At 48.3% G+C, this 21,620-nt stretch overlaps 1 protein-coding gene across 1 annotated transcript; it reads right to left on the bottom strand.

Annotated features, from left to right (window-relative positions):
* Positions 1–9,583: 9,583 nt before the first annotated feature.
* On the bottom strand, positions 9,584–13,069 carry LOC308532625 (phosphofurin acidic cluster sorting protein 2-like; the record flags this gene model as incomplete). The annotated part of the gene is made up of 5 exons (XM_081110139.1): positions 9,584–9,823; positions 10,184–10,390; positions 10,742–10,922; positions 11,028–12,248; positions 12,351–13,069. The coding sequence occupies 5 exons, from the start codon at positions 13,067–13,069 to the stop codon at positions 9,584–9,586; spliced, it is 2,568 nt and encodes an 855-aa protein (XP_080966265.1).
* Positions 13,070–21,620: the final 8,551 nt, after the last annotated feature.

A 21,620-nucleotide genomic window follows, 5' to 3' on the forward strand; every position in this document is an offset into this window, starting at 1 on the left:
CCCGCCTAACTAGTAAAAATTGCTATCTGTTTGTTTACTAAGGACATTGATTTGCTCTGTGATATTTCTGTGTTGGGTTGAAATTTTGGAATTCTAAAGTAGATTTAAAGGTATTTGTGGCTTTTCTTGTCTGATTGGGACATTCCTCAGGGCACAGAGAATTTATAGGCCCTGCCCCTGCCTGTGATGAACTGAGGATCTTTCAGGAGACCCTCCAGGCTTTTAGTAAAATTTCCTGCACACCCTAGTCATACTCTGCCTTCTTTTTCCAAGGCGACTAAGAGTCATTTTCCTCCACAGGGATTGTCTTCCTCTAACTCACAATGGGAAATAATACAGGCCAGTGTCATTTGGCTTGCTGGTTAAAGGAAGACAATGGGCCCTGGAATCTGTAAAAGTGGGCGGGAATAAAGCTGGTCAAATGTACTGAAAGGGTTCGGTACCTGTTGCTGCTGGCAGAGGAGGGGCTGATATCACCTTCCAGTCTTCCAGTGCACTCCCTTGGGAGAGGCCTGATCGCTGCTCTGTCACAGGGGATGGTACGATGGCAGGGGCCTGGTACCCAACCCACTGCCACAGGAGCGCTTTGTAATGTGCAGGGCATATTTCCCCCGGCCAGCTAAGGGCTGCTGGCCCCCACCATGCCACCATTGCTGGCTGGAGGCAAGCGCTTTTTCCAGTGGAAACAGAGAGAAAAGGGCTGCCAGATAAAAATGCCTCTTCCCCTGTGGCGGGAGCACCTCCACTGGTCACCTGGGGACCTGCGTCAAGCTCCCCACCTCCGCCTATCCAGCTCCCATCTCCCGCACCCTCTGGTCCTCTGCTCACCGGGGTGTAATTCCCTCTCATCCCCCGAGGGGTTATTTTGAGTAGGTGGTGAGGAGGAAAATTCCCTGCGCCTCCTTGTGCCTCCCTGCGCCCCAATGAGACCCAAGAACCCCCAGGGACAAGGCCTCCTTGGACACTTTTCACCGCGTTCTGTTGGGGGTTTCGGGGGGGGGGGGTTGCTTAAAAGGAGGTAGAAGGAATGAATTGGTCACAGCTGGTAGAGGTAGCCCAGAAAGTCGTTAACAGTAGGGACACCCCAGAGGAGAAATAGGACTAAAGGAAAGAAAAGGCCGGCAGCAAACTAGGAAGAAATTAGTATGCCTATTGTAGGAAGTAGGGGCACTGAAAGAGAGACTATCCTGGTAGGTTAACAAAGGAAAGCGGAAGGCTGAAGGGAAAATGCAGGCTCTGAAGGATTTACACTCAGGGAAGGGAACTAATAGGGCCATGACCCCCAGTTAGTTTCCTGGTGTATTCTGGAGCAGCCTATTCAGTCTTGACAGAGCCAATGGGACCTGAAACATCTAAGAAGACATCGGTCCAGGAAGCCACCGGACAAACTGCCTTTTTCCTTGGACATCAAAGAGAACTGTGGACATTGGAAAGAACGTGGTAACACATTCGTTTCTGGTCATGCCAGTTTGCCTGTACCCCTTTCTTGGACGTGATCTCTTACAGAAACAACAAGCCACCATATCCTTTGAGGGGGACGGAGCACACTTCACTGTGGATCCAAGGAACCCAGGCCCCGACCCATCTACCCCTGGCCGCATTCTTCTAACCTGTCCTCTCTCAGATGAATATCTCTTGCAGGAAAGGGCCAATGTGACTCTGCTTACTTGGGGAAATTACGTCTCTTTCCCATGGTTTGGGCAGAAAACAACCCCCTGGAGTTAGCAAGTCATCAAGCACCTGTAGTGGTCCAATTGCAAGCCACCGCCACTCCAGCTTGTGTTCGGGAATACTTAGGGGCAGTTGGATACTGCCGCCTGTGGATACTGGCGTTTGCGGAGATTGCTAAACTGGACCGAAGTGGAACAATGGGCTTTTTGAGGAGCTAAAGAAGGCTCTCATCTCAGCACCTGCCCTAGCCTTGCCAGACGTCAGGAAGCCCTTCCACCTCTACGTGAGTGAGGTAAGGGGCATTGCCAAAGGGGTTCTCACCCAGACTCTAGGTCCCTGGAAGAGACCTGTGGCCTATCTGTCTAAGAGACTGGACCCTGTGGCTGCAGGGTGGCCAGCGTGCCTCCGGGCAGTGGCCACCACAGCATTGCTGGTAAAGGAGGCAGATAAACTGACTTTGGGCCAGGAACTAGCCCTGACAATACCCCATGCTGCGGAAGCCCTCCTTTGAGGTGCTCTGGAGAGATGGATGTCAAACACCAGGGTCACCCAGTACCAAGCTGCCAAGGAAGCCGTGCAAAAACCAGTGTGGCCTTTACAAGAGAAGGTATTGGCAGAACAGAAGCAAGCTACCAGAGGACCAAATGCTTGGTCGACTCTACCAGATAGCAGACTGTTGGTCCCAGAGGCTCTAGGTCGGACTTTAGTTGCCCAGTTACACCAGGCTACCCACATAGGTGTCACCAAGACTTCTGAACTTTTGTGAGGCAGGTCACAGGTAAATGCAAGGTAAAGAGGGTCCCCCTGGGAATTCGGGCCCAGTGAAACTCCCTAGGAGAGCATTGGGAGGTGGATTTCACAGAGATTAAGCCACCGACATCAGTGTATAAGTACCTGCTAGTTTTTATAGACTCTTTCTCTGGATGGGTTGAAGTCTAGCCCATCAGGACAGAATCTGCCTCTATAATGGTCCTTCAGCAACAGTATCAACCTGTATCCCTAGACGAAGGTCTCTAGTTCCATGATTGAAACTCCCCAAAAGAAAAGGGGGGAATGTAAGGCCACTGAAACCTCCCTTCCCCCTCTTAACTAACTTTTCCAGTAAGCCCTGGTTATTGTAAGATCAAAGAGAAAAACGCCCCCTCCTCCTGTGTTTTAACTGACCTTTCCAGTAAGCTCTGGTGCCCTGGTCTGGTCATAGCATAGCTAGCTTATCTCTTCCTGGGATCGGTTTGTGTAAAGACAAACCACCCTGCCCCTTAGGCAACTACTAACAAAGGTCTGTCCCTGCAGGAGATGAGTTAACTGTTAACCTAGTTCCCTGTTTTCCGGCCACCTGCGTGTGGTTTTTGCCTTTATAAACTCATGTTCTGCAATTGCTCAGGGCTCCAGTCAGCCAGCGCTTCCCTTGTGTTGCTGTCTGTCTGCCTGAGAGCCCCTGCGCTGCGCTTGTAATAAAAATCCTCTTGCTTTTGCATCAAGTTTCGGTCTCCGCGTTTGACTTGGGGTCGTCGCCCCCTCCGTCGGACTCACCGGGGGTCTTGGGACCTTACATTCCAGCATCAAGAAGGGTTCAAGAATCTGGAAAAGGCAGTGTGCAGATGACATAGAAATCCGGAGACTGATAAAGAGTCCGGAGACGAGTTATAATTTTGAAAGGCATTGGGGGTCAGAGGACCTTCAGCTAAAGGGACTGAAGAGTACCTCCTTGTCTAGGCCCCTTGCTTTTATTAACACAATTTGTCCTAAGGCAAGGTGGAGATAATACACTTCAAAAGGTAAGGTTTCAAAGGGTACAGAGGCATTGTCAGTTTGGGGAATAGCCTAAGGCTGTTCAGGTGTTTGGCCAGTAGGAGGCAATAACATGTAGATTAAGATGCCTTTTAGCTGTCTGGCAGCCACAATCAGTTTCCTATTCAGGTTTGGGGAAATGCCTTTAGCCATTCCCAACATGTGTGACTCAACCCTGTTGAGACCCCAAGTTTCATCAACCTTTTGATGAACCTCTTAAAATTATGGCATGCTGGAATTGGTCTACTGCAGAGACACTACAGGCAAGGCAGGCGGCTGCCCCTCCAGGCCCACTCCAAGTGCATGCAAGTGCACTGTCATCACCAAGGACCTCTTAGGGAGACCTGCCCCTGATTTCCAGACCTCCTTTAATTTCACAAGCCTTCATCGGCTGCCATTGTAAAATCAGGATGAAGAGGGTAGACAGGTACTTATTCATCTTTCTGGTTTAGAAATCACATCCTAAAGAGAGCCTGTGCAGTGCCCCCGCGATGGGCTCACGTTCTCAGGGCTTATGGTCCTCAGGGGTCAGTGGGAGGTCTCATCAGACTCCATTCAGATTTCCTTTCTCTCTGTGTCAACCAACAGGGCTGATCTCCTTGAGAGCAGGAACCCTGGGTGTGGTCCCCAGTGAGCGCCCATTTGTCCTGAGTCAGTGTAGCTTGTGCCATGGCGGGGTGCTGTACAAGGCTGCTAGTCCATCCTCACCAGGGTGGTTCAGAGCACTGAGGAGGATTGATGGAAAAGGAGAAGCCAAGCTGTCTCCACAACCTTGTTCAGCCTTGGGGCGTGAGAAAGAATGGCTGCTGGGCTCTGGAGAGACAGAAGAGCCTCAGGCAAAAGCCCAACTGAACCAGAGCCTAGGGTCTGAGGGCAGACAGACAGAGGCTCTGACCCCAGAGGAAATTTTGAAGCGGTGCCTGTGGAGGAGATGAGTGTGGACCCGGGCCCTGGGACATTCCCTGTCCCCTCTTCAGTGCTGTGGGCCGACAGAGGAGATGCTCAGAAAGCTGTTCAGTGCCCGTGGGGCAGGGTGGACTTTGTGTCCAGGTGCAGGTGTCAGTAAGGGTTCAGGAAATGCTCTCTGCTGGTTAAACCCTACAGCATTCTGCAACGTGGACCTCAGGGGGCGCTTAAGGCCAGGCTTTGTCCATGTGCTGGTGGGAGATGAAGTCAAACAAAATGTGGGTTTGCAGCCCTGACATCAAGGGTCCCTGCCCCAATGCTGGTGGGTCAATTTCCCCCAAAGTCCCATTGTCTTGGGCCTCAAGTACATCACATCCTTAGAGCAGATGGCTCCTGAGAGACTCATTCTTCCCAAACTATGACTCATAGTAACACGACGCAGGCCCAGAAGAAACAGACTTGCTCAAGACTCTGAAGGATTGTAGAGTTAAATTTTATGGAATCTAAATTAAATTTATATTTGAGTATTTCATTACATTTTCTTTAATTAGACTGAATGTTACTGAATAGTATGAAAAAATACATAAAGTTAAACATATATATGATGAACACAAATATTTTAAAACTTCATATAAATGAGGGAGGGAGCCCTCTCTGTTGTGGCAGCTGACACACGCTGTGGCCCAGGATCTAAGACCACAGGTTCCAACGGAGCTGAGGTGCGTTGCTCACAAGCTGCAGGTGGGTCCACATCTGGAAGTTCAGTGACGGCTGTGCCTGGAGCCGGCTCTGGCTCTGGAGAGGGCAGCAGAGTAGGCTCCTGAGTTGGTGTTTCCCCTTTAGGTGTTTCTTCATCTTGCTCTGGAGCTGCTTCTGTAGATCCAGGAAGAGAACATGTTACCACCATGACTGCCTTTTGTGTGCCTTACAAGGAAGAAACCTCCCATCTCCATCACGGAAGTCCCAGTTCAAGGCCCCACCCCAGGAAGCCCTCTAGACTGCAGGCCCTGGGCAATGACCTGAGTGGCTCTGTGCTTCTGCCTAAGCTCAGCCTCTGGGAGCTCTTTTCTGTGTGGGCCAGCCTGATCCCCACTCACCCACACCACCCAATCCACACGCACAGCTCTCTGACTCCCTCCCTTTTTTCTAGCAGAAGCCCTCAGACCTCTGCCCTCTGGCAGAAATCTCACAAGGCATGAGATCCAGGGTGTTGCCAGCTTCTCCAACTCACAGTCCCCATACTCCCCTTAAGGCTCGGATCCAAAGCCCATTCACTTTTTCTGCTGGTCTAGAGATCCACTTTCTGCTTCACAGTACGTGTAGATCAGCGATACTTTGAGGAAGAAGTCATAGGGGCTGTACTGTGGATGCTACCTGGCTGTGCAGCCCAGTGTGACTGAAATCACTCCTGACTAGAAGGAAGCACTGGAGTGCAGTCCTGTGGTCAGGGCCTTTGCTGAATGAATGAGCCCAAACCAGCCCCATCTCAGAAGGCTGGCTGAGCCTGGGGTCCCCCTGCTCACCCCTGGGATTTCTGATCTGACTTCACCCAGGACAGAGACCCCTAATGGAATCTCCAACATCTTTATCAAAAGGGAAAATAGCTTAGCCTAAGTCCTGAGGAGAATCACAAATAAGGCACAAGTTTCTTTAAAAGAAGAGAAAATGGCCAATTGGAACAACCACAGCTCCACCAGCACAGCTCTCCAGAGTGCAGGCTTCCAGCGGGCCTTTTCCTGGGAGGAACCCCCCTCCCACCGCCCCAAGTCCCTACAATAACCCTATGAAGCAGGGCCTAGGCTCTCCCCATGTTCAGAGAAACAAACACTCAGGGACATGCAGGGATCTGGAGACTCACAGCAAGCAGGTGGCTGAGTGACCACTGTGCTGTGGAGGGGCAGGGCTCACCTGGTCCATGGTTGGTCCCACACACGTGGGTGCGACCCAAAAGTTCTGTATTAACACAGAACGGTGGGTGCAGACCAAGGTGGGGACGCTGCCCAGTAAGCTGGGCACCAAGTATTTGAACAGTTTTTCCATTAACTGTTCCTGGGAGGTCTGCACCTTACATGTCCATTTTAATTTTTAATTTTTTTTTTTTGTTTTTGCCCTGTGAAGGTCAAGCTTATTTGGAAGCCTGAGTGAGTGGTGTTGGGGACAACATGGAGGCCCAGGGGTGAGCTGAGAGGCTTCCATGTTGGGCTTAGGATGCCCCCACTGGGAGCTCAGCACTGTGTCTGGGCACAGGGTGGATCCAGCTCCCTGGGAAGCAGAGTCCTGGCTCCAGGAAGGGCAGGTGGAGAAGGTGAGGGCAGTTCTCTCTGGGTGGGTCAGGGTCCAGAAAAACAGACTTGCTCAAAGCTTTGAGGGTTTTTAGGGTTAAATTTTATAGACTCTAAATTAACTTTCTGTTTAGTACTTCAGTATATTTTCTCTATGGTACACTGTATGTCATTAAATATCGTAAAAATATAATAAAATTATAAACATATGTAAGAAGAATATTACACATTTAACACTGTGTCTAAATGGGGTTAGGAGGGTGCCCTCTCTGCTATCGCTGCTGACACGCGCTCTGGCCTGGGATCTAGCACCACAGGCCGCACAGTTGCTGGGGTGAGTTGCTCAAATGCTGCAGGTGGTTCTTCTGCCTCTTGAAGTTGAGTGAAAGCTGGGCCTGGATCCGGCTCTGGCTCTGGAGAGGCCACTAGGGTGGCGTTGCCCTTGAGGGTTTTCCTGGTGTTCTTCTGGAGCTGGTTCTGTCGATGCAAGAAGAGGACATGTTACCACCCCCACTCCCTTTTGTGTGCCTTCCAAAGGCACACTCACCCACACCACCCCCGGAGTCCTCCTTCTCCTCCTGTCTCGGCCTCAGTGGGCTCAGGTGCTCCCGCTGAGGCACTGGGCCTTGTTTGGCAGGTAGGAGACTGCAAGTTGAGCTCTATGGAAGCCAACAGCATCATCAGGCTGGGAAATTCTGAAGGTGCTGGTCCAGCCAGATGCTCAGGATGCAGGAGATGGCCCTGGGGAGAGAGATAGGTGAGCAGCAGAATGTGAGGCCTGCCTTTCCCTTCCACACGGCCCTCCCACAGCACCACTCAGAGAGCCTGGGGTCTTATGCCTGCTGCTCCTGCCCATCCAGAAGCCAGACCTTCTCCTTGTCCACCTTCAGTCTGGCAGTCCTGGCAGAGATGGGCCTGGTCACCCAGGAATGGTTGGCATGAAGCCCTCCTACCTGACAGCTCGGGATCAATGAGGGAACCACCTGTCCCCTTCTTCAGGGGAACCTGACATGCTCTCCCAGTGTCCCTGTTCCCTCCCATTAGGACTGAGAGGCCTGGTGTCCACCCAGTTCATGTCACTCATTGGCACTGAGCAGGTGCTTCAGGAATACTGACCAGTGAGCAAACAAACAAACCCCAGGGCCTTCCTATCACCTCAAACTTTGGCTCCTGCACCTACATGCTGCCTCATTCACTAGCTGTCCTGTGTGGTTCTTTGCCTCCCACTGAAACTCAACTCCCACAGGGTGGGGTACCCCAAGCTGCCACTGAGGAGGTTCTACCAGATTAGGGAGCAAGGTCCCGGGATAGGGGTGCAGACTGGGCTAGAATTAGGAGTGGAAGGCTATGAATTGTCAGAGGGGCTGTCTGTCCACTGACCTTCCCACTCACCCACACCACCCATATCCACTTGCACAGCTGTCTGACTCATGTCCTTTTTTCTAGGGAAGCCCTCCGACCTCTGCCTCTTGCAGAAATCCCACCATGAGTGGGATCCATGGTTTTGCCAACACCTTGAATTCACAGTCTCCATACTCCCCTCATGGATCGGATCCAAAACTGACTCACGTTTTCTGCTGAACAGAGGTTTACCATCCTCTTCACAATGCGCGAAGATGCAGCCATAGGGAGAGGAGGCCAGGAGGACGTCACATCAGGTGTTCTGTGGACACTATGAGCCTGTGCAGCCTAGTGGGACTGAATCGCTCCCTCCCAGAAGGAAGCTCTGGAGTGCAGGCTTGGGGTCTGCTCTGAACACTGGGTTATGGTCAGTGCCTAGAAACATTTCTGTACCAGGCAGGGCTTCTAATATACGTGCTGATTGAATGAGCCCAAACCAGCCCCATCTCAGATTGCTGGGTGAGCCTGGGCCCCACTGCTCACCCCTGGCATCTCTAATCTGGATTCACCTGGGACAGAGACCCCTAATAGTATCTCCAATCTCTTTGGAATATTAGAAAAGAGCTAAACCCAAGGCCCCAAAGAGAATCACAATTTGGCAGTGGCTTCTTCAACAGAAAGAGAAAATGACCAGTTGGTTCAATCACAGCCCCTGCAGCAGACGTCTCCACTGCCTAGGCTCCCAGAGAACACTTACCAGGGAGGAACCCAGCGAGTCCCTACAATAACCCTATGAGCCTGCTCCCTGCTTCTGGGAGGTTTCAGAGGAACAAACACTCAGAGAGTTGCAGTGACCTGAAGGCAAACAGCCAACAGGTGGCCTGGTGAGCATGTGCTCTGGAGGGGGAGGGGCTCACCTGGTAAATAATTGGTTCCACAGCTGCTGGGTGGTAACAAATGTTCTGTAGTAACAGGAACGAAGGTGGGTTCCCTCCTCAGGTAATCGACCACTTTGTCTAGCCAGTGTGCTAGGGCGATGCGCACCATACAGGTCTTTTCTCTTTCTGCCTGTGAGGCTGGAGTTCACTGGTAACCCTGAGTAGGTGGTGCTAGACCAGTTGGCTGTCGGGCAGCTGTTTCCCTAGGGCTGGGCTGACTGGACTCCAAGTTCTGCTCAGAATACTGCCCTCAGAGGCTAGCCCTTGACCTCTGGCTGCCAACCTCTGAGTCTGGGCACAGGTTGGAGCTGTCTCCCAGGGAAGCAGAGTCCTGGCTTCCTGGAAGGGCAGGTCTTCAAGGCCAGAACCCTTCTCACTGAGAATGTTGGGCATCCGGAGGCCAAAACACATCTTCCATGATGCTCTAGCTCAACACTGCCCTGCTGAGTCCCACCCGCCACAGCGTTCTGGTTACTGAACAGAGCATTGAGGAGCTCCCAGGGAGGAACAACCCCCTTAGGTTCCAGGCTGTGAGCACATTCTCTTTGCGTTCCCAGGGTCTATGTCTATAGTAAACTGAACTGTTCACAGAAAAGCAGCTGGGTCCTTCTGGTCTTGGCCAAGGCAGAGTGAAGGGCAGGGGAAGGGGCAGGGCTAGAAGGTGGGATTGTTGTGTCCGAAGATGCAGATGGGGAAGTGCTTGACGTGGGAGGACCACTGGGCTGACAACTGGAAAAACGCCACGTCATTCCACTCCACGCCATCGATGATGACCGGCAGCATGCTCTGCTGGTGCTTGGCCCTGCAAACCAGGCGACCAATGCCCTGGATGCACTGGCTTTGGGACTCCACATTCTCGTCCGTGGTTTTCTTGGGCGCCTTCTTTTTTCTCTCCTTGGTGACCACAGCCATGGACAAGGCAGGTGTTGCTGTGCCCTCACCACTGCGGGGCAGCCTGCTGACCTGGACAGACTGGAAGAAGCACTTGAGTGTGTTTTTGGTGGTAGGCAGCTGTTTCTTCTCTGTGACTCTCTTCGTATCTATTGGCTGGGCTGCTGTCCAGTAATCCACCTGCAGCTCCATCATGTGTGCATGGACACTCTGCCTGGTGGAGGACAGGCTCCCACTCATTGATGCGGGGGAGAGTGTGTTGGGTGAGGCCTTCCCGGTAGGGGACAGAAGCTCACCGGAGCAGGAGGTGACTACATCATCTGAGCCTCCTGACATGGCTGCAGATGGTTCCACTCTTCCAACCTTCACTGCCCCCACAAAGGGGATGAGCTGTGTGGACTTTTCATTGGGGCGCTGCTGCTTAGACATGAGAATGGCCTCAGCAATGGGCAGCAGGTAGACACAGTTGGCCCCTGCAACGTACTCAGAGATTCTCGACACAACGTCCTGTGTGTCCTGCAAGGTGTTCTCAGACTCCAGGTTGTTGAACATGTCCCGCCAGTACAGGTCCTGGAAGAAGTTGTTGTAGCGGCAGTCCATGGAGCCCAGGTAGCTGGCCAAGGGGTGGGGACCCAGCGGGATGACCAGGAAGCGCATGTAGTCTAGCCATTGGGGTGGCTGCTGGGACAGCTGCCTCACGAAGACCCGCAGCACAGCGTTGAAGTAGGGCTGTGCCCCTGCCACCGCCATCTTCACAGGCGTCAGGGCCTGGGAATCGCAGTTGCAGTATCTCTGCATGTGTGAGACGATGATGCTGAAGGCCTCCTGGACGTCATCTGTGGAGCAAGTGCACACCACGGGCAGCATGTGCCCCTGCAGGATGTCCGAAAGTAACTGGCCCTGCCAGGCGCAGGTGTTGACCAGGATGATGTTCTCGGGCATCTTGTCCTGGCAAATGAGGATGTTGTGGAGCTGGTCACGGATGGGCTTCCTGGGGATCTGCCACTGGCTCTGTGGGTATGGGCTCTCGTTGTCCAGTCTGTTGACCCACTCATTCAGGGCTGTGCCGCAGCCCCGGTGGCCAGCCTGCTTCCTCTTGGACCTGCTGGAGGGCAGGACCAGAGACTTGGTGAAGCGCACTATGGATGGCAGCTTCTTGGTGAACCAATGCTGGGCGGAGGACCCTGCCTCCCGGTTGTCCTCCAGCTGTGCCAGCTGCTTCCCAGGGGTGCGAATTGTGTGGGCCATTGAGTCAGAGCTACTATCGCTTGACATGCTGTCAAAGTATCGCCTGAGTTTGGGCTTTGGGGTGCTGGGGACACTGATATCGTCCTCCGTGTCTAGGCTACTGTCACTAGAGCTCAGCACAATATCATACCGACAGTGCAGAGCCTTCTCCACTTTGGGGACATGCCTCACAAGGGCCTGTTCTGAGGATATGACCTTCTCTGACACTTGGGCCATGAGCATCGATGCCACGGCTTCCTGGTGGTAATGGTGTTGCCTGTTCATGCACCTCCTTCTTACTATGAGATTCCCTTGGTCCAAGTTATTCTCCTGGGACTGCCTGTGGACGGCATTGTGACTGGCCGGCTGCTCAAAGAAGCAGCTCTCAGATGTGCTGGCGAGGTGGTTATGCGAGGTTTGGGCCTTAGTGCTGGCCGGCATGGCAGTGGCCTCCTGATCGATAGGCTGGCGGGACAGGGAGGCCATTCGAATCTTAGTGGTGGGTGTGCTGTAGGCCACAAGTTGGGAGTCACTGTGGCTTGTCTGCTTGCCTCCCGGGGCCCTCGCGTTCTCAGGCGGGTGGGCCAGACTCAGAGGCTCCTTTTGGATCCTGGTGCTGTGGAGGCCCCGCATCTCCATCGGCAAGCTGGAGTCTGACAGGCCTTCCATGTATGGCCTGAGCTTGGGATTGGGGCTGCTGAGGACACTGTGATTGTCCTTCATGCCTGGGCCGCTAGACAGCACTTCAAAGTATGGCTGAAGCTTAGGTATGGTGGTGCTGAGGACGCTGCCATCGTCCTCAGTGTCTGTGCCACTGTCACTGGGGTTCGGCAGCATGTCATACAGGAGGTCCAGGTCCTCCTCCACCTCTGGGACATGTTCCCCATGGTCCTGCTCAGGGTCCAGGACCTCCTCCAAACCTTGGACTGTGCGCAGCCATAACAGGACTTTCTGGTGGTAGTTCTGTTGCGTGGTCAGGGTGCTCCTTGTGAATATGAGAGTCCCCTCATCACAGTCACCCTCCTCCTGGTCAGCGGTGTGGTAGCTGGCCTCCCGCTGCGAGAAGAAGCTCTCACACATGCACTCAGAGTAGTTGTCCGAGGACTCAGGCTCGGGACTGGCTTGCCTGGCGCTGTCCTCCTGGTCGATGGGCGGCATGGACAGAGAGATCTGGATGTTGTCCACCTTGCTGGTGGGTGTGCTGTGGGCCACAAATCCATTGTCCGTCTCACTTGGCTGCTTGCCTCCCAGGGCCCACGAATTCTCAGGCATGTGGGGCAGACTCAGAGGCTCTGTTTGGGACCTGTCACTGTGGCTGCCCCACATCTCCGTCTGCAAACTGGAGTCTGACAGGCCATCCAAGTATGGCCTGAGCTTGGGCCTGGGGGTGCTGAGGACTCTCTCATCATCCTCCAGGTATGGGTCACTTTTCCTGCGTTTCCCCATCATGTCAGACCGAAGGTCCCTCTCTGACACTTTGGACCTGTGAAACAGCGCCAGGACTTTCAGCTTCAGGTTTCCTCCTATTGACGGCCGCTGCTTCTTTGGCTCCCCCTTCTCCAAGGCATCCTTGTGCAGGTCCTGTCTGTGCTTTCCCCTGCCGCTGGCCTGCAGCTCATCCTGCCCCTCGTAGTTCCCTGCCGACTTGGCCTTAGGGCTGACCTGCATGGCACTGTCCTCGCGTTCAATGGGCTCACTGCACAGGGAGGAGATCCAGATCTCGGCCACCGCAGTGGAGGATTCCTTGATGCTGGGAAAGAGGCTCACCATCTGGCCACACCTGGGGTTTCGCTGCATGACGTCAGCCATGTGGATGACGCCAGAGGCCAGTGTCATGTAGCCCAGGACATTTCTATTCTTAGAGCACTTCCTCTGCTCCAGCATGATCAGGAGCTTGTTACCTTCTCCCTTGAGGAAGTGGTTGTACTGCAGGGAGAAGGTGAGCGCCAGGTTGGTGTGCACTGGTCTACTGCGGGGCAGCACAATCTCTTGGGACCTCAGGATGCCCTTGGAGTCCCGCATCCTCACGGAAATTACCACGGAGTTGAGGTCCTTGGCCAGCTTCTTGAAGATCACTAGCTTTGTTATAGTGAGACTACACCACCTGGGCACGCAGCTGGGGCTGGAGCAGTCCACCTCCCAGGTGGCGAACAGGTTCTGGGGGACCAGTGTTTTGAGCACCGTGGACGTGCTGGCCAGGCCCACAGTTCGTGAGGAAGCTGCAGCTGCTGGCACCCTACCGAACCTTTTCCTACTCAGGGTTGGTGGTTTTTTCTCCTGTGGTGGGACAGAGGAGGGACATGATTGGTGCATGAAGTGGGGCATGAGTGAATCAAAGGAGAGTGTGGCCACACAAAAAGCGGCCACTCCCTAATCTGTGATTAGGTCAGGGAAGGCCTGGGTGATGGTCTTTTAACCTCAGAGACCTAAAGTTATCACAAAGATGCTTTGAAATTAAAACGTTTTAACTAAAAGCTGTTTACGGTGGGTCGCTGGGTCCTAGGTTGGAATCTTCTGCAAAAAAGGTCATTATTTACCTTAACTGAGACTGTCTACTGTCTTTTGGAATCTACAAGAACATAGCTTTGGAATGTCAAAGGAATTTTCCTTTTTTTTTGGATACTCTGTGCTCTGTGGAGACCACAAATCCCCTCACTGTTATTGAGTTCATTGTTGGCTGTTCTGTCCTATATCCCCCTATGGGAAAGAAGTATGTGTCTGTCATTTCACTTTTCATCCAATCTATCACCAATGGATTTCATGCAACTCACATACATCGCCACTTCTGACCGTAATATCTAAAATAAGGTGACAAGTGCCATTCTCCAGAGCATTATTTCAATCCATTGAGGTTTTGATTCAAGGCAAATGACCATTTGGCTCAGATAAAATCTCAACAATTGTTCACAGTTTTGAATGCTTCTGACATGGACATTTACTTGGCACAATACAGCAGGATCCCAGAAAATCTCACCCAGCACCACGCTGCAGACCTACACCCGGTGCTGGCATCCAGCAAAGGGTCCATTGACGCACCAGTTCCCTGCCTGCCGGTGAACCTGTGACACTTGTCTGTTGGATTCAGGACCTTCCCTTGCTTGTGTTGCTGACTTTATTGGAGCCTTATTTTGTAATACTCTTAGCGGAACAAAAGTTAACAGTTCATAGATCCCAGGCTATGGAGAGACAGGAGGGAAAATGGGACTGGTTTTTCCCCCTGGCTTTCTATAGGATTTGCCTTTTGAGAGTCTGGGCAAACACCTTAGCTGTTTAAGTGAGAGCTGATCTTGTTCAGCTCAGAAGATACAGGGGCACATCCTCCTTCCTGCATGAATCTCAGATGTTCTTAGACAACTGAGGATCTTTGCGGATGTGTCAGAGGTCATTCCTCATGACATGCAGGAGCCCCATAAGGAAATTCCCACACAACTGCAATTAAACTAACTGGCTCTTCAGGGGGAGCACTAATGAGGTTTAGTCCACCTCTGCTGGTAGCCCTTCTGGTTGTTGTAGTCAGCAAGGAGAGAAACTGAGGCACATAAGAAGGTTGAATGAGACTCTAGGGGAGTGAGCAACTTGCAGCTCAACCCATAAAGCAACAAACTTTAACCCACTACATAACACTCCTAGAAACTGTGCTGAGACTCTGAAGATAGCAAACAATAAAAACAACAGCAACAAGCACACCTATAATTAACATGGGAAGTTGTGCCTCCATGGCTGGGAACTCCCAGTCCCCAGCCCTCATTAATATTCCTGATAGGAAGCCTTGACTTGCAAGTGCTTTACAGAAGTGTAAATGTAGGAAGATTTAACTACAAAATATCAACTGAGAAATGGCCAATATACAGTTTTCTTTGGGTGCCTAAATTAATTTTTCACAGGCAAAATAAAACAAAAGAAACAAATAACTATAACAATGGCGGCCTGAAAATTGAACTGATTGAGTGCATAGGATGCACATCTTGATTTGGAAATTAGAAACTTCTCAGGAGAAGCACAGGGAAATTCTCTTTAAAAAATAAATGAACAAGAAATTTCAGAGATTACCTTCCAACTCTCCTGAAGCTAATACATGCTAACACCCCATCCTCCCCCTTCTATAGCACGTCCCCTATATCTTTTGCTCTCTGAGCTTCCTTGTCCAGATGTGTTCCTTCCCTTCCCTTCTTTCTTCCCCTTCTGTCCCCTCCACTGCCCCTCCCTACTGACTTAAGGGAAAATGAGATGAGGAATTCTGCCAACTCCCTTTGGAGAAAAGCTGCTCTCAGCCAGAGAGGAATCAGCAATCATCCTCCATTTTCTCTATGGCCCTGATTGGTTCACAGAGAAATTTAACTGATGGAACATGTAATCCTGGCTATTTTAACCTATTGCAATTAATATACTCCTGGTTACTGGGAGCAAAAGCAAGAGAATTACTAAATAAGGTTTATAGAAAACTCCTATAGAGAAGCCTCCACACTTTAGGGATATAGGAAACTGAAACAGGATTTAGAAAAAGGATACAAACAGAAACATGCCTAGGGCTGCTCCAAGCTTGTTTTTCCTTCCCAGTGATACTTTGGGAGAATTTTAAATGATCATTAAAAGGGAAGCCATTGCCCTAGCCAGTTTGGCTAAGGAGATAGAGTGTTGCCTGCAGACTGAAGGGTCCCAGGTTTGATTCTGGTCAAGAGCACATGCCCATGGGCTTGATCCCCATTAGGGGGCGTGCAGAAGGCAGCCAATTGGAGATTCTCTCTCATCATTGATGTTTCTATCTCTCTCCCTTTCCCTTCCTCTCTGAAATCAATAAAAAAAATCTATTTTAAAAAAGGGGGAGGGGGAGAAGCCACTAAGTACCCTGTATATATTGAGGCTATTTTATTTGTTTTTAACCACAACCAATTAATTGCTTTCACCATCGGAATAAAGCTTTCCTACAAATGTCTGTTTTTTAATCAAAACCTGTTTCCTTCCAACTAGGGAATATTATGAGAATATATATGGTTTGCTTATCAAATCTTCCCCAATTCCCCTGTTTAGTGAGTGGGGTTTTTTTTTTTTTACTGTTTAATGAAATCAGTGATGCTGACATATGCTTTCTCCAGAATAGTAACATATATACTTAGAATAAATGAACCAGATACTGAACCAAAAGGGAAAGTAATGATTTTAAAGGAACCTTCCAGGAGGAAACTAAGCTTGAGACTGACCGAATGTTTGCTAATCATCTCTTCTTCAGTATTATCTTCCACAAGACCCTGAGAGATGGCTGAACAGGGTACCCACCCTACTCAGAATGGCCCCAAACAGCCCAGAGACATGCAGACATGGCTCTAACACTAGGCTTTCTCATATGTCTGCCTAAAGATGGGGGGCCAGCCCACAGTGAAGTGAGAATTCTCTTTTGGGGTACATATTCACCAAATGGGAGTAACTTGACCCTGAGTGCCTCAAACAAGAAGCCAATCTTCTTTTGTTACACCAATTACCTGGTTGCAATATAAAGTGGGTAACAGAGAGGCTTTGGCACCATTAACTTTAAGACTATCTTGTACCTGGGACCTGTGTTTCCATTCCCAGGGGAGACAGATGGCGGTTTCATATACCTGAAAGTCTTTATACCTCTCAGAGTTGTGAGCTTTCTGGAAACTAGAAAAATATTCCCAAATAGAAAGAAACCATCCAAAACTGGGTGAATGAATTTGTCAATCCCTTGCTAACATTTGGGGGGGCGGGGAGGGGCAACCCAGTTCCTGAGGTATTGAAAATGACTATCCTTGTTTTACAAATGAAGTTTTCAAGGTGCCATAGGTTTTGCTCCAGAAACAATTCAAAGCCCACAAAGTCCTTCTCCCTTCCCCAAACCTCCCCTATTCATTTTGGAGTCTTACAGGTAATTGGCTTCATGCAACCAAAGTCCCAGAACCCTTGAAGTGAAAATACCTGAGTTCACCAAGACGTCTTGTCTAGGCCATTTATAAAAATACAAATCCCTGGAAGATATGACTTATACCAATAGAAAAAACAATACCTTACCCACCTACACAAATCTCTTTAGCTTTTTCCACTATATCTTTCTAACTTAGTAAGTTTTAATGAAAGTTATTAAATATCTACACATTTTGAAATAACGTCAATACTGACAAATTGATTGCTTGACAAGTCTGAAGTTCACTGCTTTTGGGGTTTTTTAATTGCAGAAGGTCTGTACAATGGATTTGGAGCTGTTGATGTAATGTTTTTTGCTTTGCTGAAGGTGTGTTTTTTCAAAGTAAGAGTTTGATTAAAATATGTTCATCAACGTCAATCTAAGGAATGCTGTTTGTTCACTTGTGTGCTTATGATTGGAAATTAATGCTCCTAACAGTTAAAAGTTCCAGTTAAGTTGGAAGAAATTATACAGTTATGACAATAGAAGGCTTGAGGTATAGAGAGTCATATTTGAAGGAAAAGGGCAGATGTAAGTTTGTCTAAGGATAGTTATTTCTGAATGGGTAAGAAGGTTTGTAAAAGGTGAGGAAAGGTTTGTAAAAGGGGGTATAGGCTATACAATTTTGTGAAAGTTTTATATAAAAATATTCTTTTATTTCTCTACCAAAAATATAATTCAAATTGTGTGTATAGTCTTTGTGTGATATGTGTTCATCTGTGTGTTATGTGTGGTGAATTGTCAGCCTCCATATGACATTACTAAGATATAATCTTTTATTGGCCTACAAAGATTAAATGCTTATGTAAATTAAGGAGAATTCTGTAGTCTGGACAAAATACTTAATATTACAATTGTTTGCAAGTATGATGAATATCTTTTAGAGTTAGGTACCCTAAGTCTGTGTTTGCTTTACATAGATTTACAAAAAGTCCATGGCATAATCTTTTGCACAAGTGTATTTGCAACCTTCCCAAAGTTTCTATTGTAAGACACTTTTAAAACAGGAGATGACTTTGAGTCAATTCCAATGGGCCCTGGAGTACCTCGAGGATTTATTCTCTCTCCTTATTAGAGAAACATTTTTAACTAATTTAGGACTACTTAATATGCTTGAAATTACCTGAGAAGCTTTAAAAAATTAAAAAATATAAATAACTGTGCTATTTGTGTACCCATATTTTTATTAAAATGGATGTTCTAAAGATTTCAACCTAGGAAGGAACGTAGAAAGATTCAAGAAAATTTCAAATAGGAAACACTCTGGTGTAACAGTGGTCTTGGTGTCAGCGACACCAGGCCAGCCAAGAGGATGGTTCCCTGTGAGGGTGTCTGGCAGTTCGACTCAGGGTATTTGTGGCACAAACATTGGAAGTTTATGAATTATATCCAATTCTCAATATAAGAAGCCATGGACAATGTTTTAAAATCTTATATGCTATCTGTTCCTTTTATATTGAAATTATGTATTGAATCCAAATATATACATATACTTATATATTTTCATATCGTTCTCTGTAATTTTACAGTAATTGTTGTTATCCAAAAATTATTGCCTTGAAATGTTATATTTTACCAAAAAGGCAGTTTTTCATCAATTGCATTGCAATCAAAACTATAACCATACCACTTTGTTTTCTCGTTCATAGATATTGTTTTACTTTACTGCATTTTCAAATATGTTACATCTTTAGAAAAATTCATGAAAAGGACTCTTGACTTACTCTATTTTTTTATTCTTTTCATATATTTTATTGATGAGAGAGAAACATCGATCAGCTGCCTCTGGCACAATCCCTACTGCAAATGTGCCTGCAACCAAGGTACATGCCCTTGACCTGAATTGAACCTGGGACCCCTGAATCCTCAGGTCTAAGCTCCACCCACTGAGCCAAACTGGTCAGGGCTTGACTTACTCTAAGTAACAGTTTTCTACGCAGGTCACATCTCTGAACTGAATGAAGAAGTATAGAACTCTAAGGAATGACTGAATTCACGAAAATACTAGCAAATAACCAGGATAAACAACAAAATGGGTAGGGAACTAAATGAAGAGAAGATGCTTATTATTGTTATGACTCTGTTTAAAATACTGCTGATTTTTAAATCATTTTGTTTTTCAAATATAAGGAAAACTAAAAGCAGAAATTCTGCATTACTATCCATGACTCACTAGGAAGGTTACAGGCAATGATACATTAGTGACATTCATTTCACAGTAATCCCAAGAGACAAAGACTTCAAGGACCAAAACTTACAACCTGGAGATTTTGTTTATTGAAACACATTAATTAAAGACTCTCTCCAATGTGTTAAAAAGGATGTTACCTTATTAGAGGTCTAAGCATAAATGACACTACCCTCCATCCACCAAGGAGACTGAAGACTTTTCAAGGATGAGAAACCACTGGGCGTGGGGGCTGACAGCTTTCCCAAGAAGTCAACAAGGCCTGGATGCTGACAGACTACTGCTGCTCAAACCTTCTTCTTCTATCTCCTAACTGTTATTGATTATATGTACACCAACTGATTTTTATATTTTTATTACACATCTTATTACTTATGAGGAGTTGAATTTCGATATCTGCTAAGTTTTCCCACCTACTAGACAAGTACATTCTAATGATCAGTACGGTAAGGAAACAGTAGAGAGTCTTAATTCTTCAGGTCAAACATAGCATAAGTACAAGGAACAGTGGATGAAGAAGGAAACATATAATTAGCTTAATAAACAATTATGAAAATACATGCAAAGGGTTTTTGGTTGGCTGGGATGCTTATTTTCCTTAGTCACTTTCTTGTCTAGTAGTAGACATTTTCTATTCCTAAGCAGTGTTCCTGCTTTAATGTTGTTGCTTTTGTCCCTGGTATGTAAATGTTATACTAGATGCAAAATACCAAAACTTAAGACAAGCAGCAAACGGACTCTGCTCATGTTAGCTCAAAATATAAAATTGATACAGAATATTTTTTAACAAGAACACATAGGATCTCATGGCCTCCCATGCACCTGCCTTTTTATTTTGATTAATAACAAAAATTCCACTTTGAATGCCATTTAAGGTTATAGTCTTACCTTATCCCGAATGGTCCATTGTTCAGGAAGACATAACACTAACACTCATCATCAATGCATAATTTGTATTGATTTTTGAATAAAAGGAGGATGTGTGAATGAAAAAGGGGCCCCATGCTGACCTGACTAGCTCAGGGAAGTCCTGCAAGGCAGCCTTGCAAACTCAGAGACCTTAAGTAACTACAAAGGATGGTCTGAAATTAAAACACTAACAGGAGCTCATGATGGGTCGTCAGATCCTTGTCTGGCATCTTCCCTGACAAAGGTCAATCTTTACCTTAACTGAGTGTGTGTACTGCCTTTTTGCCTCTATGATAACATATCATTGGATTTTCCTTATTTTGGACACCTCATGCTCAGGCACTGTTCTGTGCTCTGCGGAGATCAGAGATCCCTTCGTTGCTATTGAGTTCATTGTTGACTTGAAACTATCTTACATCCACCATTGTAAAAAAAATATGTGCCTATCATTTTATCCTTTATCCAATCACAGAAGTGTCTCCAATTTGCTTTCTCCTGTCTCCCTAATCTATCACCCATGGATTTCATGCAACCCACATAAGTCTGCACTTTTGCTTGTATTGTATAAAATAAGGTGCAAAATTGTCATTCTCAGGAGCATTCTCTCAACCCATTGAGATTTTTCTCGCTCACAATTGTTGACACTTGGGATCAAATAAACACACACAAATTTTTCAGAGCTCTGAAAGTTTTTCACATTAATAAGAGAAAAGGTTCTTGGCAGGAAAAGTAGAATTGCAGGTGAGGAATATGAAGCACATTAGTATCTTAGGCCATTCTCTTCGCAGAGGACAAACAGCACATGCTTGTATTAACAGTGTCACCCGTGCGATTTCTGACAGAACATCCCAATGTATGATGAGCACACAGAGGCTTTTCCTGGGGGGGAGGATTTGGATGTCAGGACATGTGGTATGTTTAGGGTGGCACCGTCGCCATGGCAATGGAAGGTTTTAAGTCCAGGTCCCACAGAAAAAAGACGTGGATCTCTGTGATAAGCAGTCGCGGTCCCCATACAATGTGCAGCCCTGGGATGCCGCAGCTCCTGACATGGAGGAGACGAGGACCCAGATTCCTTTGGAAACTGGAAACTAGGAGGGATCTCAGGGGAGCAGCAGGGTGCCTTCTGGAACCTGAGTCCTGTTGACTCCCTGGGGTCCTGGAGTTTGGGTCAATTGGGAACCTACACTCACCCTGCGGCGGTGCTTCAGGCTTGAGGATATCTCAGGTGTCTGTGCCGCCTGCAAGGGCGTGGAATTGAAGACCCCATCTGTCGGCTCCGGTCCCCTCTCCTGTGCAGAGCTCTATCAAGACAGTTTCCAGTCACCAGGGGAAAACCTCAGAGCCCTGTTTTGCTGCTTCTCTAAAACTTGGGGCTCTCCACTCCAGACACACAGAATGTGATCTGCTGAGACCTCTACTGGCAAGGAAAAGGCATGACAGCCTGAGGGCCTAGGACTCCCATTGGCATAGATAAGGGACCCCTCTAGAGCCCCATCTCCACCTGCCTGCCCTACCCTGGGGTGTGATCACAGCAGGACCTCGAGGTTATCCACTGC

This window comes from Myotis nattereri, assembly GCF_964212035.1.
Source record: "Myotis nattereri genome assembly, chromosome: 16".
In the NCBI taxonomy this organism is placed as follows: Eukaryota; Metazoa; Chordata; class Mammalia; order Chiroptera; family Vespertilionidae; genus Myotis; species Myotis nattereri.